Consider the following 20,570-nt stretch of genomic DNA (forward strand, 5'->3'; position numbering starts at 1 on the left):
CCTCTCACTGTGAAAAGGAGACATTTTTCTCCCTTATTTAGGGGGAAGAGAGCCTGCAGTGAACAAGTAGTCTTTGAGGTACTGCAGGTCTGTCTTTACTGTTGCCTTGCTCACTCGAGTGCTCAGTGATGGGTGCTGATGCCTTTTTTTTTGCTGGTAGGGGGAGGGGGAAGATTGTTGCTTGCTGCTGCTTACACACAGGAGGGAGGGGAGTGGGGGACAACTTTGGGGTGCTAACGTTTAATTGTCATTCATTCTTTGGGGCACTCTTGTTTTGTGGATGATTTTGAAGAAAAAGCATTTCAAGATATTATATACATTTCTCTGACATTAAATGTACCTTTGAAACAGCTTTTGTAGAAGGCATTCCTTCAGAGGTTCATGTTTTTGAACCTAGACTGAGATTGTCTAAATGGTGTACCCGGTACCAATGAGAAGTACAATGGTTTGTGTTATTAGTTTAGGCAGATTATGTTTGTCTATTATTGACTTGGATGAAGATCAAATCACATTTTATTTACGATTAATGTAGAAAACCAGGTAACTGCAAATGGATTACAAACCGTTTCTTGCAACTATAGATGCAAATATTTCAAAATCCAAAGAAAACTTCTGGCCCCATGCATTTGAGGTAAGGGGTGCTCAACCTGTATTATTAGTATTTTAAGGCCTGCATATTGAGAGACACAAAACACTCCCATTTACCACACAAGCACCTTCAGCACTCCCAAGTCAGGCAATGATGCCAAGTTAGAACAAAGCATTGAGAGTAAGGTTAAATACATTTTCTATTAGCAATAAGCAAACACATTTTTCCAGCATTCCAGAATCAGCTTTATTATCACGGGCATGTGACATGAAATTTGTTAACATTTTAGTCAATAGTGACCCATACAAATCCACAATTGCTTCTTACAATCAGGATTGGTGCCCAGGGTTCATACACGGTGAATTTGAAGATTCTGCCCAAGGTCTGGTCAGTGCAAGATAGTCAAAAACAGGACTTCACAAATGCCAAGAGGACAACAGAGGATAGATGTGTGAACAATTTTATTAAACATGTTTAAGTGAAAAATAAAATTGTTTTAAAATAATTCTTACAAATACCATCTTATTGCTTTGTTGAAAAATTAACAGTGGCAATTCCACCACAGAATTTAAATACTGAACACATATTTAAAGCAGACTGCAATCAATCACAGAAATGCACTTAGATATACAATTTGAATGCAATCCTAGGTTTAATTTTATTTCACTTTACAGAATCATTCATACATGTATGAAGTTTATCTAAATGTGGATCTATTTTAATTTCAGTACATTAATCAAGAACTTGTGAATTTAAGTTCAATGTAGATGTCATTTACATACTAGTCTCTCAGAAAATTAGTGCTGACATTTGCCGATACCTCAACCATGTAATTGTTCTTCATTGGCAAAGATAAAGAGCAGCTTTTTGACTTGCTAAGATTAAAACCATGCCTGAATCTGATCTGCTCGGGACCGATGGGCATTTTCCCCACTCAGGACACCAATGTAGCCTAATAGTAGCACAAACCAATCAAAAGGCAGTTAATTCATGTCCCATCAGTACCACATAGTACTATTTCTATACAATCTCACATGGGTAGTGTAATGTAGTCTTGCTTTCTAATAATTCCTTGTATGAATATGTTCAGCAAGGTAATAAATGGGTAGAGTTGAAACTTGATAAAGGGCTTTCGTCTTAAATCCTTTTGCTAATATTAACTCATTTAAATAAAAGCACCTTGTACAGAATTCAGCTTCTTCCATTCCTGAATATTGTAGCCAGACTTGAAGGTCCTTTGCAGAGATAATTGTGTTTTCAAAAGTAGGTTCAGGAACATCTCAATTCCCTACCATTGTTATATTAAAATGAAAAGCTCAGTATATGATGGCATGTGCTCTGTAGAAACATTATCCATTTAACAAGACTATTCTGCAATAAGACAATGGCATGCTTTAAAGCATTGATGACACAAGGTACACTAACCCCAGCAATTGTTCAAAACTGCAAATCTCTTTAGTACAGCAAATGCAAGATAAATGAGAAACTTAAAGATTGAAAATAGTTTATTTCAAAAAAATGAGAACATGTGAAAAATGGTCCAGTCAAATTAATTACAAATCATTTACTGCAACAAACAGAAGAGGGAAGCTCTTTAAGTAATGAACCTCTAAACAAAATGCTTAAAGTTCCAAATAAAAATTGAATGGTGTAAAAACAGTGTTAAAGAAACAAGCATAAATTTACTTTTGGAGTACAATTTTTTTTTTAACACTGTCAGTAGTTGATCCCATGCAATAACCTTCCAGGTTTATCTTACAACCCTTTATCTAAATTTCATAATTTCCTCTTTGTTCAACTCCACTTAAAATTCTGCTCTCAGAACTGTTTTTAAACAGATGTTGCTATTTGCAGTTAACCACCAAAGAGGAGACACAAATAACGACTTCATCCATTTTTCTTCCTCCCCTTAAACACAACTAAATATTATCCATGTACCAAGGCCTCTTCACAGATATTGATGAGAGAACATACATTTTATTAGTAGCAATATCATACTATTTCCCCCAAAGAGTACAATTCTTGAATCCTTAATCCAACTTTTAACTCCAGGCCTGACTATCCCAATTAATGCTTCAATTAGCCACATTTCTTTGAAAAATAGTTTTCCTATTTTCCCTTTGTTCTCCTATAATAAGCTGTTTGCTGCACAATCCTAGAGTATGTAACACTGCAGCACTTAAGATGTCACAGAGTTGTCACATCACCTTGACAACTCTACTTGAGACTGTTGATAAAAATCATTCCCCATCAAGTTTGAGGTTGAGGAGCAATTATGACCATAGGTTATGATCATGACTGTCCTAATCAAAGGACTAATACAAGCTGTTTTGGTAATAGAGGTATGCTTCCAGAAGATCTTCAAACCAGGAAATTAGCTTTAGGAGAAACAAGTGCAAAATTCGCTATTTTAAACAGGAGAAAACACATCCATTTATTAACATTTAATTTACCCACCTATGATCAAAGGTTGGGGCACAGACTGTAACAATGATTCAACTAGAAATAGAGCTCAAAATTATTTAACAAGCATGATTTATAATAAAGCAACCATGGCATATGGTTTGGACAACAGGATATGGGACCAACAATCCAAAGGAGACTGCTCAACTGCAAGACTACCTCAGTTTTTGGAACAGAATCCTAGAGAACTGGATTGCTGGTAATTCTCCTTGAATAATCTGCTAAAAGAATAACCAAAGCAGCAACAAATGTCAGTTACAACATTCATATCTATGCAAATGGCCAAACTAGATTATTACAACCAGGAAACAAATTTCCAATCAAGCAAATTAATGACACTAATTGTACTAAATGATGCAAAGTAGTTGACAGCTCTGAATGCTCCACATTACAGAATCTTACTCCCATCTGGATCAGTAGGTCCTGAATGATTCACCACTTGGTTTTCTACCCAGCAGTTTCTCAATGCAACCAAGGGCTTCTACCCCACCCCCAATTTGCAACAGCAAACAGTTGCTATGACTACATTCATTTACCCCACTAAGAGGAAATCCACAAGAGAAAAAAGTTCCAAAACTCTATAAATTTCCACCATGTCATTATTGCTCCATTAAAAAAGAAAGCTAAATTTGAACTTTATATGGGTACTGTACATCTTGCTTGACTAACAGGGCACTGGAAAAGTTAATTTCCCAGAGTAGGAAACCTACAGTTTCTACTCCTGGCTGCATGCCACTGGATTCCTGATTGTCACAAAGTCTTGTTACAGATATTTAATGCTGTCTGTATAACTACAGCTCAATAAATGCAACATCACTCCTTTCAAACTCAAGTTCATAAAGAACTTGCCCCTCAGTGACTTTCACACAACCAAAGATTTCAATTACAATGACAATACAATCATATATCATCTTGTACACAAAATCAGAGCGATAATTAATCAGCCATGTTATCCCTCTCCCCCCACCCAAACTTAGAAAATCAATAATATAATTCTTGCTTAGAAACAGACAGTGCCATGTCTACAGCATCCAAAATCACAACTCAAAACTTCAGGATCACATTTTGTCATAAGTGAGAATGCTATTACACATTGTAGATAAAAGGAAAGTTTACAAAGATATGTTATGCATGTTCAAAGGGGATGTTCACAAGACAATGCTTAAAAAATTCTAAAACATTAAAATTAGTCAACTTACTTAAGGTTTTGAAGAAAGGAAACATTTACAGTAGCTTGACAAGATACTGGAAGTCCAGAGGCAACAAAGTAGTTAGCTCCAACCATTTGATGTTGGTTGGGCAGAGCTGCCTTTTTTAACAGCCAAGGTGTCTTTTAAAAATTCAAATGGCAGTTGCTCCTTGCCAAGTTTCATTTGGAGGCACTAGGTGTCAGAGGTTGCGAAGGGGACAAGAGGATGGAAGATGGAAGATGGGAAAAATCCAATGAGCCATGATTTGTGTAACTGAAAATAAGCTTTTGGCCAATCAGCCTTGTGCTGTATTTAAATCAAATCAGAACAGATTAATGCAACCATACCCTATACAAGTTTCTTGGCCTCAAAGAAGCTTTTCAAGTGTCTCATCTGCCAGATTCCAGTCAGGATAAGTATCAGTGTTTGCACAATTGACCACCACAATACTCTCTGATTGGTGCTTTCACTAGTTCCCCGGAATCGTTCCTCCCGATACTGAAATGAGAAAAATATTTTCAGAATGTAGACCATTTACAGCTCAGAAGGCCACATCTTGTAGACCTCAGTTTATTACCCTATTCTTCATACAAATGCAGGTAGTTGACAGCCATTCCAGTTTTCGATTGTACAAGATCACAGCGAACATTTTCAGCTTTCCTTAAGTGGTCATCACTCAATAGATCATTCAATAACTTCAATGGGTATAAAATATTAAGAGAATTATTTGGATCAGCATTAAAATTAAATACTTCTGCACGTTAGCAATTTACAGATAATAGAAGGAAACCAAAGGCTGCAAATGATTCAAAGCAGGCAATCAATAGAAAAATAAATGTGTACTGCTTGTTTATGCTTGAAACAGTAGGTAGTTATAGGGCTATTAAGCATACAAAAACAGTTTGTGGGTTCTGGAAGGTGTTTCAGCTGGGATGAGTTTTGTTTTTGCTTTGTCTAGAACTCTCAGCTTTGTTTTCCTATCTCGTCAACCGAAGTGACTTGGCTAATAACTGACTTTTCTGATGGAGGAAGCCAAGATGGTTCATGCACTCAGCACATCTAGTTGAACACGGTGGTGAATAGCACAGCCTTTACTTTTAACACACATAAGCTGGGCCAAGCAAAGCTGCTGCTCTCTGCAAATGGAAAAATGTAACTTAATGCTTTATGAAAATGTTTTAATCGTTAGGGAAAATTCCACCTTCACATCACTCCAATGATACTCAAACATACTCCATGTACACTTTTCCATATATTATGCTGCTGCAAGAATAATGCATTATACCTGGAGAGTTATAGCTAATTAATAGTTCTTTGTAATTTTGGTTTATCACTATCCTTCAACTGCATCATTTAGCATGGCAGTAAATGAAATTGGCTTAACCTCATTTGAACCAATTTTGCAGACATTTCAGGATGCCTTGGTGTTCATTTGGAAGTTCAAATCTTGGATCTTGTATGTTGCACTGCTTCCCCATCTCCTACAAATTTTTCAACACAGTAATTGGAAAAATACTTGATTCTTCACAGTAGTATTTATTAACTGATTTTCTGAAAAATATTAATTTATAATTCAAATTATTTTCTATCCTTTGGAACCTGAGCTCCTACAACTGTAGGTACTACCTCACACATATGCCTTGTCTCATTGCCTGTGGAAGACATGGACTCTCAGTTTCCTTGCCTCAACCATTTGCACCATAAAACATCAGTTATTACTGTTGAGGGCTGTGCTTGCAAGGGCACCCAAACTTCAGTGAAGGACAGAAAACTTCTACTCTTCTTCAACTCTAGGGAGCATGCATTTCACCAGCCTGCCCAGGTCTCTGACCCCACTCTTCAATAAACACCTCCCTTAAACCAACAGAGCATTCATTCGACAGCAGTATCTCCCACAGTTAGAAGAACATTACTTGCTTTGCAATTTGTCCCTCTAAGATTGCTGCTGAGATCAATGCTAAATGCCAGAGCCACAAAAACATGCAAACGGTCAATAGAGGATGCTCCACTGAAAATGACTCAAATTTGGTGCAATGTTAACCAAGGAAGTTCAAAGTGACCTCTATCTTTATCTGATTTTTACAAGCAACTCTGGGTAAGCCACAACACTGTTACTAAGGCAGAAAACAAAGATAGGTGTGGAGTAAACCCAAGTACACTGGCCATAGACAATTCCTTGATACAGAACATAGGGACTTGCATCAAATTTTATTGCTGTGACATCTCCACATTCAGTTTATTTATTTTGCCAGATTGACTGCAATTTCCACACACTTTTAACTCAAATTCTTGCCTTACTTCCCATTTTCATTTCCATCTTTATCCTCCCACTGAGAGTTACAGTACTGGTCAAGTCTTCGGCAATCTGGATTGACGGATTGATTGATTGATCGATTTATTTATTTATTTTAAATATGTGGTTCTGCATGGAAAGAACTCCATACAACCCTGATCTCCTTATTGAGGCTGTCTGGGATGACCTGGAGACAGAAGCAAGTAAGAAAGCCAGAGTCTACAAAAGAACTGTGGCAAGGTCTCCAAGATGCCTAGAACAATCTAACAGCCAATTTTCTTATAAAACTGCATGATAATGTACCTAAAGAATATAGTATGTTTACTGTACTCTATTATAAATGTTCCAATACTTAGAAACTTTACATTTAATTTTGAAAGCACCTTTGCTTTACAGAACTCTTTAAAAACATGTGCCCAAGACTTTGTGCACAGTACTGTACAACTCAGCCTCTTCTCCCGCCCACCTAGTTTACCCCTCCATTAATCATGTTCCTTCACACTCCTTAATCAAATGATAATTACAAATAAACCTCTCATTTACTCCTATAGTTGTATGCTTACTCTGATCACACCAATGTTCCTGCTTCCCTCACACATCTCCTTAATAGTTGCAAACAAGGCTACAGTACACCCTCCTTACTATCATTACTACAAATCAACAGTCATCTTAATGAGGCCCTCCGCTGGTCAAGGTTGACCATGGATGTTGCATCCCAGCTGTCTACAGGATACGCAAGCCTCTACACAAGCCAGGCCAATACTATATGGAGAGCAAGCTGTTGTCCACGTAGCAGGCTCCCCCTCTCCAGACTGCTGATGAAACCAAAGGAACGGCAGAGACTGATACAGCTTGGTATCAGTGAATCACAGGAGTTACCAGTCAGCATTGAACTCAACACAGGCCAGCCTTAGGGACTGCAGTTCGACTGTTCCTCAGGGTTTACTCCCAAAGCCTTCCCCACGAGTGGGTATAGCCGCAAGGTATCGGAGGCTTGAGATCAGCTTTCCTTCTCCTATACAAGCTGCCGACCATGGTTGAAGGGCCCCTTCTGCCCAAGGCAGCTGGTTTTAAGGCATCAGTAACCCACCTTTGCCCTTCTACCATCAGTAGAAACTGTTCCACCACACCTGGTAGCTAAGCCACACATGAACACCAGAAGCTGGACTTGATTGTTAGAGGCTATTTGAGATGCACGCATTTAATAAGCAGTAGGAGCTTATCCCCACTACCAGTCCAGCTGGTATATGAGGTCACCTACTTCCACCATCACCACTCCCAAAATTCCTGCCAACTTACTCGCTGGTAGTTCTGCTCTTTCTGTATTTGCTCCACTTGTTCAATCAGTTGCCTTACTCGAAGCTGAAGCTCCGAGAGCTTGTCCTTTGCTGCAATTTCAACATAGTCATTTGCATGTTCACCAACCTGAATGTCCAAATGAACTCGCTGTAACAGAAAGAAAATCCTTAATTAAGACACCTTCTGTGCAAATGGTCGAGTAACAACTATGCAGAGACAAAGCAAAGAATCCATCATGAAACTTCAGGCAAAATGTTTTTCTGTATTGAGAGTGTCAAACTATGAACATAAAGTCTCAAATTAGGGACATCAGCCAGAATTTGTTGACTGTCCTTTTCCTCTACACTTATACATCCATCCACAAGCAAAATCACAATTAAAATATCCCAGGAAATCTCCGATTCCCATAAAATTGATTGCAAGACTAAATCTAGGACTGCACTCTCAAAGGAGGAACTTTTTTTTTTAAAGCTAAATATTGCTTCACATTAACATCGCAGACCCACCCAACCAATATACTTTCATGTATTTTTTCCTTTCTGGTAATCAATCAGGCAAACTAGTTTTTATCCAACATTTCTGCAGAAAACAATTCCAAATCCATTTTCTCCCTGTATCCAATGACATAGCTTAAGCACAAATTAAAAGTCAGTCATTCACATTCCCAAACCATCTCCAAGAGACAATTTATACAACTGGTTACTGTTGGTAATGGTGTGGAGTAGCTGCAAGGTAGAAGAGTGTCTTTTAAATAAGGGAAGTTTTCTACCTTGCTAAATTACACTAATGTTACACGCACAATTCTGTTCATCAAATTACATAAATAGGCATGAAAAAGATGTAGTACAGATTTGAAGATATGACAAAAAAGGATCAACTTGCAATGAAACCTCTATTGATGAAAGAACAAAGCAAGAGACAACAGGGGTGGTTATTGGCAGAATTCTTTAGGATAAAGGCTTAAGTACTTCCTTAACTGCGAAGTATTTTAGAACACCTGTAATTTAAACAGCAATGAATAAATACATCTTCCTTTTCTTTTTGGCTAGCCCACAACAAAAAATAAAACATCAAAATAGCCAGTGAAAAATTCAGGAGAAATTCTTTACCAAGCAGTAGAAAGACTATGAACATGTCACAGAAAACAGATGAACAACTAAAAAAGATACGTTGAAAGTAATGTTGAATAAATAGGTAGAATGAAATAGAATACACTCTTGGAAGTAAATGAGGTAGAATGAGAATTAACAGCATGATAAAACAGTACTGACCTATGCTATATAGTAAAACATTTATTGTTACTGATTTTAACCTTCTCTCCGCTGTGTCATTCGTATATTCATTCCTTACCAGGACTCCTGATGCAAAGAGAGAGATTTTGGTGGAATTAGAGTGCAGGCAGATCTGATGTTCTCCTGGAATGTGAGAGGTGAATGTGAATCGTCCCTCAGCAGCATACTGTCGTGAGAGAACAACCTGCAAAGGATAAGAAGGCAATACAGTAAATATTTGATTTCCTCTATTTTACCATTTTTAAACCTTGCGCACATGATAAAATACTAGACTGGTAGTTAGCAGCCTGGCATGTAGAAAAATATCCACACCATTTTATTAAATTAAGCTGGGCTGATAAACCCATGGACTATCAACAGCAATAACATACTTGAGTGTTAACTTTCAACAAACCTGAACTTAACTTGTCATTATGAAAATGACAAAGTTATCTGAGAAACAGGCTCCAAGATTAGTCCTGGATCAAAGGCCTGGGGAAATTATTAGAAAAACTCCAAGCAAGAGACAGCTTAAATCAGCACTGAGAGACACAAGGTAACTGAAGACAGTTATGGTGAATGTGTTAGATAATGGTAGTTTCTGACTAAAAGGACTAAATCTTTGAGGAATCAACAAGGAGCACTGGGTGCTATATTTGATGATCATTTGGCAATGCACCGATAAATCAATCAGGAAGCAAGTTACGTTAGAACTAGTATTGTTGAATTAATGATCTCAGAGTAAAGGATATTGATACTTGACAAATCTCAATAGATTGAAAGGAATATTTCATGAGAAGAACATGGAGTCTGACTAAGGAGACTAAGGAAGCTAAGGTATAAGAGTACAAAGACCCTACAGAGATCAATGCCTCAGATTAGTGATAAGCCAGAGTACTGGGAAATTTGTAGCTATCAGCAAAAGATGACTAAAATATAACTGAGGGAAAAGATAGGGAGTTAGAGTAAAGAAACAAGAAACAAATAAAAACAGATAGCAAACACTTCCATTAACAAGAATGGATAAATATACTGCATTTGTACTTTCAGAAGACATTCGATTTCTGTCAAACGCAGGCCTGGATGTAATAATGCTTGAATTGTCAGCTAACAGAAAATATATTCAGGATAAAACTGTTGTTTTTGGATTGGCAATAGATAACTGGTGCATTGCCTGAAGGTGTACAGTGCTGGGTGCTCAACTATTTGTAACGTAGATTAATGGGCTAAGGGGCCAAATAGCTAAGTGCATGCTGATATAAAGATGGGTGGGCTTTCAAGTCCCAGACAACTGAGCCTGAAAAGTGATTATAGCTTAACATCTGTAGTCGGGAAGATGCTTAAAGCTGTCATTAAGAAAGAAATAGCAAAACATTTAGAAAGGAATGGTTCCATTAGACAGACGCAGCATGGATTCAGAAAGGGCAGGTCCTTTTTGACAAACTTACTGGGTCCTGTTTGACAAACTTACTGGAGTTCTTTGAGGACATAATGGGTGCAGTGGATAGAGGGGAACGGGTGGATGTCGTATACTTGTATTTTCAGAAGGCGTTCAATAAGGTGCCGCACAAGAGACTTAAATGAGATACAGATGCATGGAGTTGGAAGAAGAGTATTGGCATGGATAGTGGATTGGTTAACCAATAGAAGGTAGAGAGTTGGTATAAATGGGTGTTTCTCCAGTTGGCAGTCAGTAGTGAGTGGGGTGCCACAAGGGTTGGTGCTGGGCCCACAGCTATTTACCATTTACACTGATGATTTGGAAGGGGAACTGAGTGTAGCATAGCAAAATTTGCTGATGACACTAAACTGAGAAAAAAAACAGTACAGAGGATGTGGAGAATCTGCAGAGGGATATAGATAGGTTAAGTGAGTGGGCCAAGGCCTGGCAGATGGAATACAATGTTGGTAAATGCGAATTCATCTGCTTTGAAAGGAATAATGGAAGAGTAGATTATTATTTAAATGGTGAAAGATTTGCAGCATGCTGTTGGACTTGGGAGTGCTTGCTCATGAATCACAAAAAGTTGGCTTGCAGGTACAAAAGGTTACTAAGGCGGCAAATGGGCGGTTGGCCTTTATTGCTAGAGGAATTGAATTCAAGAGTAGGGAGGTCATGCTGCAACAATACAGGATACTGGTGAGGTCATACCTGGACTACTGTGTGCAGTTCTGTTCTTCATACTTGAGGAAGGATATACTAGCTTTGGAGGCAGTGCAGAGGAGGTTCACCTCAGAGAATGTACTTGCAACAATGCTTACAATTTTGGATCCTTATTTTTAAAAAGGGATATGCTCTAAAAATAATATTTAAGGCAGTGAGAGAAGGCTTACTAATTTCATTAATGGGATAAAGAGATTAGTACAAAAAGAAAGGATGATTGTATATTCAAAGTGCAGAAAATGAGAGGTTAGTCCAGTGAAAAACAACTGAGGAGATTAACTGAATGGTTGCTAATAGAATGGTTCCCCAACTAAGTGTAGACAAGGAGCATTTCCCCCCACCCCCCAGAGACTTTGCAACACTTTAAACAAAGGCTGCTGAGTAGAAAATGTTAAACCTTTTAACTCTCCAGGCTGGAGATTTATAGAGAATTAAGCTATCATGGAGTCTAGGGGTGTGGTAAAGTGGTGTTGCAGCCAGCAGAGGATCAGCGGTAGAGCAGGCTTAAGGAGACAATTAGCATGCTCCTGCTTTTTTTTTAATTTAAGCTTTATGAATTCTATCAAGCTTGCTCATAAAGCCCAAGAAGTCACACTGATCCAGAATGATTAGTTGGACACAAAAAGGACAAATAGAATTAATTTTCAAAAAGTGAGATAATGTGTTTGAGAGGGGCAAAGATAGAAAGTAAATGTGCAATGATGTTCAACTTAGCAGGGAGGTGCAAGGGGAGCTTAGAGATCCTGAAAAATAAGGCAGATAAAGTGGCTAAGGCTGTTTTCAGTATATCTCGATTAGATTAGGTTAGATTCAACTGTATTGTCATTGTGCAGAGTATAGATACAAAGGCAATGAAATGCAGTTAGCATCTAATCAGAAGTGCAAAGGAATAGTGTTATTTACAAAATAACTGCAAATAAAAAGTGCTACAGCACACATATTTGACTTTAATTATACAAGCACAGTCACTTCTGCTCAAATCATTACAGATGGACATTATAGGTCTAGCAGGAGGAAAGGAGATTTGCAACAACATTGCAAAGGCTGGAGAATTTGAGCTATGTAAGGAGACAAATCTGGCTGTTAAAAGGGGTGTTAAAAGTACAAAATTGCGAGAGACCTAGACAGCATGTTTGTGAAATTCAAAATTAATAGAATAGAGGGAAGTTTAGGATTTTTGTTTTGGAAACACAGAATAGTGGCAGTTGGGAAACTCACTGTCTGAAGTAGCAACAATGGGTGAAACAGTCTTCACACTTAAAAAGGTGTCAACACAGTTAAGGATCACAATGAAAAATGGGGCTCCCTGGAAAAGAAAATCCTTTCTTGGCCAGCATTGGCCAAACTACTTCTTGTCTACAAAGGAAATTTCTTGTATTATATAAATCACCAACTATCATCAATGCAGATTTCTTTTAATGTTTGGTTAAACTTTCTTAACAACAGTTTACCTCATTGAATAGAAAACTTTTCATAATTTTTTGGTTAAACTTTCTTAACAACAGTTTACCTCATTGAATAGAAAACTTTTCATAATTTTTTTTTCCTGAAACAAAATCAAACTGGAAGGAAAAGATGCAGAAAGAAATCAAAGCTAAAATCCTACATTTTAATTCAAAATCCACTTGGAAAGCCAATTACTTTGGACTAAGTAAGCCAGACAGGTTTTGCTTTAATTTGGAGTATACTATACCTTTTCATCAGGATCTTTCACTTCCACAAACATTCCCAGCCCTGGAGGAGATGGCAAATACTGCTCCCTCTGTTTGTCATACATTAATGTTTTGTAATTACCTGAAAAATTAAATGAAAAACTGACCATTATTTGCTAAACTACACCAACTGCTCCAGCAGGCATCATCAATGGCCAGAGACTGTTACTGGAAACCAAATCTTTCTGGTCAACTGCTCAATGTACATTAACAAGCTAGGGACAAAATACTGCAGATGCTGGAAACTGGAGCAACCAAAAGTGTGCTGGAGGAATCCAGCAGGTCATGCAGCATATGGGAAGGAAGAATTGTCAGCATTTTGGGTCCAAACCTTGCAACAGGACTGAATGAGAGGCAAGACAGCCAGCACAGAGAGAAGGGGAGTGGCAATTGATGGACTGAGGAGGGGTGTCAGATAAGCAGGTAGTGCCAGGTAGAGGTGGTGGGGGGGGGAAGGTGGAGGTTAAAAAAAACTGGTTAGGTATGAACCTTTCAGGTTTAGTAGGATGGGATTATGAGAAATAGTAATACTGGACTACACAATCATAAATTAGCAGCTTTTAACTTTATCCAATTAAGATAAAGAAAAAATATTGCAAAAGGCAAGTAAGATATCTGTGGAAAGAGAAAACAAGGCCAAGAACAATTTGTTAGAACTATGTGGGGAGATGTTCCTCAGATCTCCTCTCTGTAGATTCCAGCCTTGCAGTCGCACAGCCCACTTCCATCTCCTGCCCAAGAGGGCTTGCAATAACCCCAAATACGTTTCTTCTTATTTTGACTCCACACTTTTTCTCCAGTCCAGTCCCTTCCACTTCACATCTGTCACATGATTCCCTCTCCACTTTGGAAATTTCCAATTTCTTGGTCCCATCAGCTCATCTTTATGAAAGTACTGTCCTTCACAATGAGGACCCTCCGTTTCTTCCCTGAATAGAAACCCAGCTCTTGTCTACCATAAATCTGCCTATCATTCTCAAACTTAACAACTCTTTCAACTCTTCAGATAAAAAGGTGTAACCCTAAACTCATATGTGCCTTAAGCTATGCCTGTCTTTTGGTGGGATGCATGAAGCAAATTTTAGTTCAGTCCTACCTGGGCCTCACCCCCAAATCTTTTCTTGGTACATTGACAACTGCTTTCATGCAATCATACAGAATTTTAAAATATTACTTTTGATACCAATTTCCACACAGCTCATTTTCATATGGTTGATCTCTTATTAATCCCTTTGTCAATCCCTGCCTCCATCTTAGGGAGATGCCCATTAACTTAACACCCATCACATATCTACAAACTCCTACAACTAGCTCTTCAAGCTTGCCTCCTGCAAATTCACAATCCATTTGCCCAGTTTCTCTGACTGATTCACATTTTCTCTATTGATGAGACTTTCCACACAGATGCTTCTGAGATGACTTCCTTCTTCTGAACCATGGCTACGCCTTGACCAGATTACACACAGGAGGGAGACAAAATTTGGCTGAGCAGTGTCATAACAACAACCTCTCACTGAATGTCAATAAGGTCAGGAAACTTCAGGAGGGGAAAACCAGAGATCTATGAATCAGTCCTCATTGAATAATCAGAGATGGAGTGGGTTAGCAACTTTAAATTTCTGGGTGTTTCAGAGAATCTATCCTGGACCCATCACATAAATGTAACTGCAAAGAAAGCACGACAGTGCCTCTGCTTCCTTACGAGTTTGCAGATGAACTTCTGTAGACATGTATTGGAGAGTACTGACTGGCTGCATTGTGGTCTGGTGTGGAAACACCAATGCCTTTGAACTGAAAACCTTACAAAAAGGTCCTGGATTCAGACCAGTACATTACAGGTAAATCCCTCCCAACCATTGAGCACATCTACACAAAACACCATCGTAGGATCCATCAGAGATCCCACCATCCAGGTCATGCTTTCTTCTCGCTGCTGCCATCAGGTAAAAAGTACAAGAACTTCAGGACTCACACCACAGGGTTCAAGGACAGTTACTGCCCCTCATCGATCCTGAATAAAAAGAGATTAACTACACTCACTCACCCCCTCACTGAAATGTTCTCACAATCAGTTTTCTCAGGCTCTCATTATTTATATTTGTATTTGCAGAGTTTGTTGTCTTCTGCATTCTGGTTTGATCTTTCATTGATCCTGTTACTATTCTATACATTCACTGAGCATGCCCACAGGAAAATGAATCTCCGGGTTGCACATGGTGATATACATGTACTTTGATGACACATTTCCTTTGAACATTGAGTTAATCTATTTCCCAACTTCAGCTCCCGCAGCTTGCAACAATAGTTTCCCTGGCCTTTCATCTGCCTCTGCATTAAACAGATTATGTGCAATTTGTCTAACCTTTGATGAAATTCCACCACCAGACACCAACTCCATGCCCAACATGGAATTATTCCATTCACAACTTCATACTCTGCTCGTATCTCCCAACATTTCCCTTCTCATGACAATTCACAACACAGCAGGTGATGCAACACCTGCACTTTTGGCTCATCCCTTCCAACCATTCTGGGACTCACATAGTCCGTCTATGCCTAGCAGATATTCACTTATGCTGCTAACTAACGTACTGCATTCAGTGTTAACATTGTGGTCTCCGCTAGTCTGTGGTTATCAAATGCAGTTTCAATGACTGCTTTGCAGAGCATCTGCACACAGACCAAGCTTCCTGTTGTGTGATATATTAACTTTCCACCCTACTGGTCTCCTACTCAGGCATGAGCCCCAGTGTACTGTGAAGAATATTATCTCATCATCTGTCTAGGCATAATGCAGCCATTCCGGACTCAATATCAAACTCTAACTCATTTTTTTCAACATTGGAATGGGTCAGTTCATCCATATGTATTGAGTCAGTTTTTCCTTCATACAGCCTCTCCATCCTCAGCTAGCATCCTGATAGATCTTTAAACAAGCTTTTCCATCAGATAACACCAAGTGCCAGAGGCCAAAGTGTCATGACTCATGACATCAACTAAGCAAATATTGGCAAGGTACCGATAGACTTCTGGGGCGGAGCAGTCACAATGAGCTGAATGGTGACTCCTTTGCTTGCACCTTCAGAAACAGCTCTATTTCTATCTTTGATATCTCTTTTTTTCCTTTTCAAGGTTCTTTTGAAGACCTTGACCTGGAGTTACACTCTGACTTTGGTCCTTTGCAGGAATGGGACCCTCTCTCAGGGTCTCACAAACTGCTGCTTCTTGATATCCCAATGACACGGCCTGGAAGGCAAGCACCTTCAGGGGTTTCGGATTTTTGTAGCTCTGGAGACATGCTGATTCTGGGCTGGTGCCCCTGACTGAAGCATCACGGGAGAACACGGAACATCGGGAGCAGTGGGTTAGGGGACGTGGGCTGTGTGCCCCAAGAGTTGCGCCAGAGCTCAGAAAAAGCGACGCAACAAACTTTTATCATAAATCAGCCAGTTGTTTGTTATGTCTCCCCTGTTGGGGGGGGGGAGGGAGAGAGAGAGAGAGAGAGAGAGAGAGAGAGAGAGAGAGAGAGAGAGAGACCAGTGGTACGTTGAATAACCGGGTGAACGAAAAGTCTTTGGGATACTGAAGATCTGTGACTTTATTGATGCTTGCTGCATACCCAAGTGCTTGGTGGAGGGCACTGATGCTCTTTGCTGATATGGGGGGGGGGGGGGGGGGCGTTACCTTGCTTCTGCTTGTGCGTGGGAGGAGGGAGCTGGGGGGGGCTTTGGGGTCTAACATTTAATTGTCATTCATTTTTGGGGCACTCCTGTTTTCAAGGACGATTGCGAAGAAAAAGAATTTCAGGATGTATATTGTATTAATTTCTGACATTAAATGTACCTATTGAATGCCATATAGCAATTATATAGCATAATTTGCATTATAACTTTCAAAGAGAACAAAAAGCATGGGTCGGTCAAACCTTCAAAGATAATTGCCAATAACATCTGTAGATAGAATCTAGAGGCAGATGTAATTGTCCATCAACTTAGCATTTTATTTCAACATTCAAAAAGCAGACTTTCCTCTCACCATCAGCTCTCATGGGAAAACCATACAATCTGATGCATACCATCACCTAGGTATCACTTAAGAATACATCTACATTACCTAATTTTTGAAAAACAGCTGCAAAGACAAGGAGCTGATGAACATTGAGCAAAAACATACCAGTTTCAGACGATTCTTCACATCTTGAAACTAATCACTTCTAATTACAACATAAATAATCAGCCCCCAGAGAATACTCTAACATTAAAATCATGGCTAATGAGATTGCAACTTCAACTCCACATTCCCACTTAATCTGTTACTTTTATGTACCATATAACTGTCTGAAAAAAAAACTACTTCCCTGCCCTTTTGTATCTCATCCCTCTTAAACAGACAGCCATTACTTTTAAAATTAAGTTGTGCCAGCATTATGACCCTCTATGCACTATTAGTATTCAAAGCCAATGTGGAGATAAATTCCTCAATACACTTAGAGAAAGTTCCCAATGTGGCCAATGTTGCACAAATACTTGCAAAGCTGCGTAAACATTAAGCCAGGTCATTCCATCCATGGAGAATTAGCAAGGTTCCCAGCTCGCACATGGGAATGGCAGTGAGAGTTTTGCAGAACACAAAGTGCTGAAATAAACCTCAAAACCCCCAACGCCAGTAAAACTTACTAACTTTACCCTTCCATACCCAAAACCGCATGATCAAATTCATTAATTCCATCAGACATGGCAATAGCAATCTTGATAGAACCATCCACTACATAACACTCGACATACAAATTTCAGTGACATTGCAAAGATGTTCTCCTTTTCCTCAAGAAAAATGATTAACTAACTCTAAAGTGCATTTATGACTGCTGCTCCCAAGTCACTTATAAAGTGGCAGTTCTTTCATAACAAAGTGGCGACTCGTACTACTGGCATAGAAAAAGTACCCGGAAATGTATCACCTGACTAAGATCTTGCAACTGAATGCAAGGAAATTAAATACGTTAGACTAACGAACTCAGGACCCTCAAGATGCAGATTACAGGCCCCACTATCATTCAAAAATGAATTAATAAAACCTTTATTAAACCGTCCAAAAACACTTGCTAGGTCAGCCAGCACTCCCTGCCCTCAGCAATCAACAACATTAGGGATATCAGACTGTGGCTTCAGCCCCAAGCCCGGCTCAGGCCTCGCCAGCTGTCTGCCCGCCCTGAAAGAGCGTACGTGTCAGTCAGAGGCCCAGACAGCCACACGTCATTTCTTTTACCTATGACCATAGTCTCGTCGGGTATCTCCTCAATGAAGCATTTCTTCTCTGTTTCCCCAATGTGGAAGTAAAGGCCGGAGCACAGGGTGGCGGTAAAAAGAAACAGCAACAAGCAATGCAGCCATCCACCCACCGCCATCTTAGTTCAACAACCCGTAACACGCCTGCGTACAACTCGCAGCCGGCGAAGGGACTGGTAAATGCGCAAGCGCTCTGTGACGTAATCAACAAGGAGCCACCTGAGTGCCACGTACAATCCAATGGGTTAGATCGGTGCTTATTGATTGGATGGTATGAAAACTGGATAATGATTGGATAATACCTTATTTCTGCGGTTTCAAAGCAGTTCTTTCGCAGTTCCTCGTTCTGATTGGTCAGTTGTGTCACCTAGGTCCAGGTAAGTAAATTGTGTTGAGTGATCCAGGGATAAGGAGTTTTGTCATTGTAAATGTCTTGTTAAAGGATTCAATAACTGGTATTCCATATATAATAATATTCCATTCTTGTCACGGCGTATGAAAGAATATGAAAGTGCGCAGGAGAAGATTTAATACAAATATTCTGGGAATGTGGGATTTTATTTATAAGGTTTGATAGGAGAAGCTGTGGCTAGTCTTGGAACAAAGGTTAAGAGGAGGTTTGGTATAAAGTGCACAAGACCTTGACTAATTTACAACAGCTACTTGTCGTTTCAGAGGATTTGTCCTGGGTGCAGCATGTTAGAACCATAGAACACTACAGCACAGTACAGGCCCTTCAGCCCTCCATGTTGTGCTGACCCATATAATCCTTTTTAAAAAAGTACTAAACCCACACTACCCCATAACCTTCTGTTTTTCTTTCATCCATGTGCCTGTCCAAGAGGCTCTTAAATAGATAGGTATCTTATGGATAGGGGAATCAAGGGATATGGGGACAAGGCAGGAACCGAGTATTGATAGTAGATGATCAGCCATGATCTCAAAATGGCGGTGCAGGCTCGAAGGACCAAATGGTCTACTTCTGCAGCTATTGTCTATTGTCTATGCCCCTAATGTTTTAGCCTCCACCACCATCCCTGGCAAGTCATTCTAGGCACTCACAACCCTTTGTGTAAAAAAACTTATCCCTGATGTCTCCCCTGAACTTCTCTCCCTTAATTTTGTACATATGCCTTTGTTAGTATGACATTGTTAGTGTCATTATGAAGAAAGAATGGCAACGCCTGTTTCCTTAGAAGTTTATGAAGATTCAGCATAGCATCTAAAACTTTGGCAAATTTCTATAGAGCTGTTGTGGAGAGTATATTAACTGGTTGCATCACGATCTGGTATGGAAATACCAATGTCCTTGAACAGAAATCACGGTGAAGCCTTCTCCACCACTGAGCACGTCTACATGGAGTGCTGTCGCAGAAAGGCAGCGTGCATCATCAAGGACCCTCACCATCCAGGACATGCTACCATCAGGAAGGAGGTACAGGAGCCTCAGGACCCACACCACCAGGCTCAGGAACAGTTATTACCCCTCAACCATCAGGAAGGAGGTACAGGAGCCTCAGCACCCACACCACCAGGCTCGGGAACAGTTATTACCCCTCAGCCATCAGGAAGGAGGTACAGGAACCTCAGGACCCACACCATCAGGCTCAGGAACAGTTATTACCCCTCAGCCATCAGGCTCTTGAATTTGAGGAGATTCACCCATCACTGAAATGTCCCCACAACCTATGGACTTACTTTCAAAGACTCTTCATCTCATGTTCTCAATATCTATTTATTTATCTATCTATCTATTTATTTATTTATTTATTTGTTTATTTATTTATTATTGTTTCTCTTTTTTGTATTTGCACAGTTTATTGTCTTTTACACATGAGTTGTTTGCCTGTCCTCTTGGATGTTGTTCATTGATTCTATTGTGTTTGTTGACCTTACTGTGAATGCTCACAAGAAAATGTATCTCGGGGTAGTATACGGTGACTATGTGTACTTTGATACTATATTTACTTTGAACTTCCCAGCAATGACCAGGTTCATAAACCATTCTGCCTGATTCTCATCCTATCTTGCACTCCTAAGGATTTGTTTCTACACTGATTGTGTTTTTACTCTGCTGTCTTGTTTTGCAGTCTTTTTTCTTTATTGCCTTGCATAATCCATGCACAATTTATGTATTACTGATGTTCTGCATATTGTTGGAGTTTACATGGCTCTGATGCTGCAGTTTGGATGTTTTTTGTCGCACCTGTATCTTATTGTACTTATGCATATGATAAACTCGACTTGACTTTAGACATTGGGTAGAAGACTTTAGTAACTAGGGGTAATCTTGTCCCATGAGTC

At 39.4% G+C, this 20,570-nt stretch overlaps 1 protein-coding gene across 1 annotated transcript; it reads right to left on the reverse strand.

Moving 5' to 3' along the window:
- Positions 1–1,033: 1,033 nt before the first annotated feature.
- LOC132405328 (transmembrane emp24 domain-containing protein 9-like) lies at positions 1,034–18,417 on the reverse strand. Its single transcript, XM_059990043.1, has 5 exons — positions 18,247–18,417; positions 12,963–13,063; positions 9,185–9,310; positions 7,835–7,981; positions 1,034–4,740 (listed from the first exon to the last, which is right to left on the reverse strand). The coding sequence occupies exons 1-5, from the start codon at positions 18,383–18,385 to the stop codon at positions 4,591–4,593; spliced, it is 663 nt and encodes a 220-aa protein (XP_059846026.1). The 5' UTR covers positions 18,386–18,417; the 3' UTR covers positions 1,034–4,590.
- Between the last annotated feature and the right edge of the window lie 2,153 nt (positions 18,418–20,570).

Source organism: Hypanus sabinus, chromosome 15 (genome assembly GCF_030144855.1).
Source record: "Hypanus sabinus isolate sHypSab1 chromosome 15, sHypSab1.hap1, whole genome shotgun sequence".
Classification (NCBI taxonomy): domain Eukaryota; kingdom Metazoa; phylum Chordata; class Chondrichthyes; order Myliobatiformes; family Dasyatidae; genus Hypanus; species Hypanus sabinus.

Coding starts and splice junctions, on each gene's coding strand:
- LOC132405328 (XM_059990043.1), bottom strand. CDS start 18,385: ATGGCGGTGGGTGGATGGCTGCATTGCTTGTTGCTGTTTCTTTTTACC. Junction 9,311..12,962: donor TGAAAGATCCTGATGAAAAG/GTATAGTATACT, acceptor TATCCTTTGCAG/GTTGTTCTCTCACGACAGTA. Junction 7,982..9,184: donor TCTTTGCATCAGGAGTCCTG/GTAAGGAATGAA, acceptor TTTCTGTTACAG/CGAGTTCATTTGGACATTCA.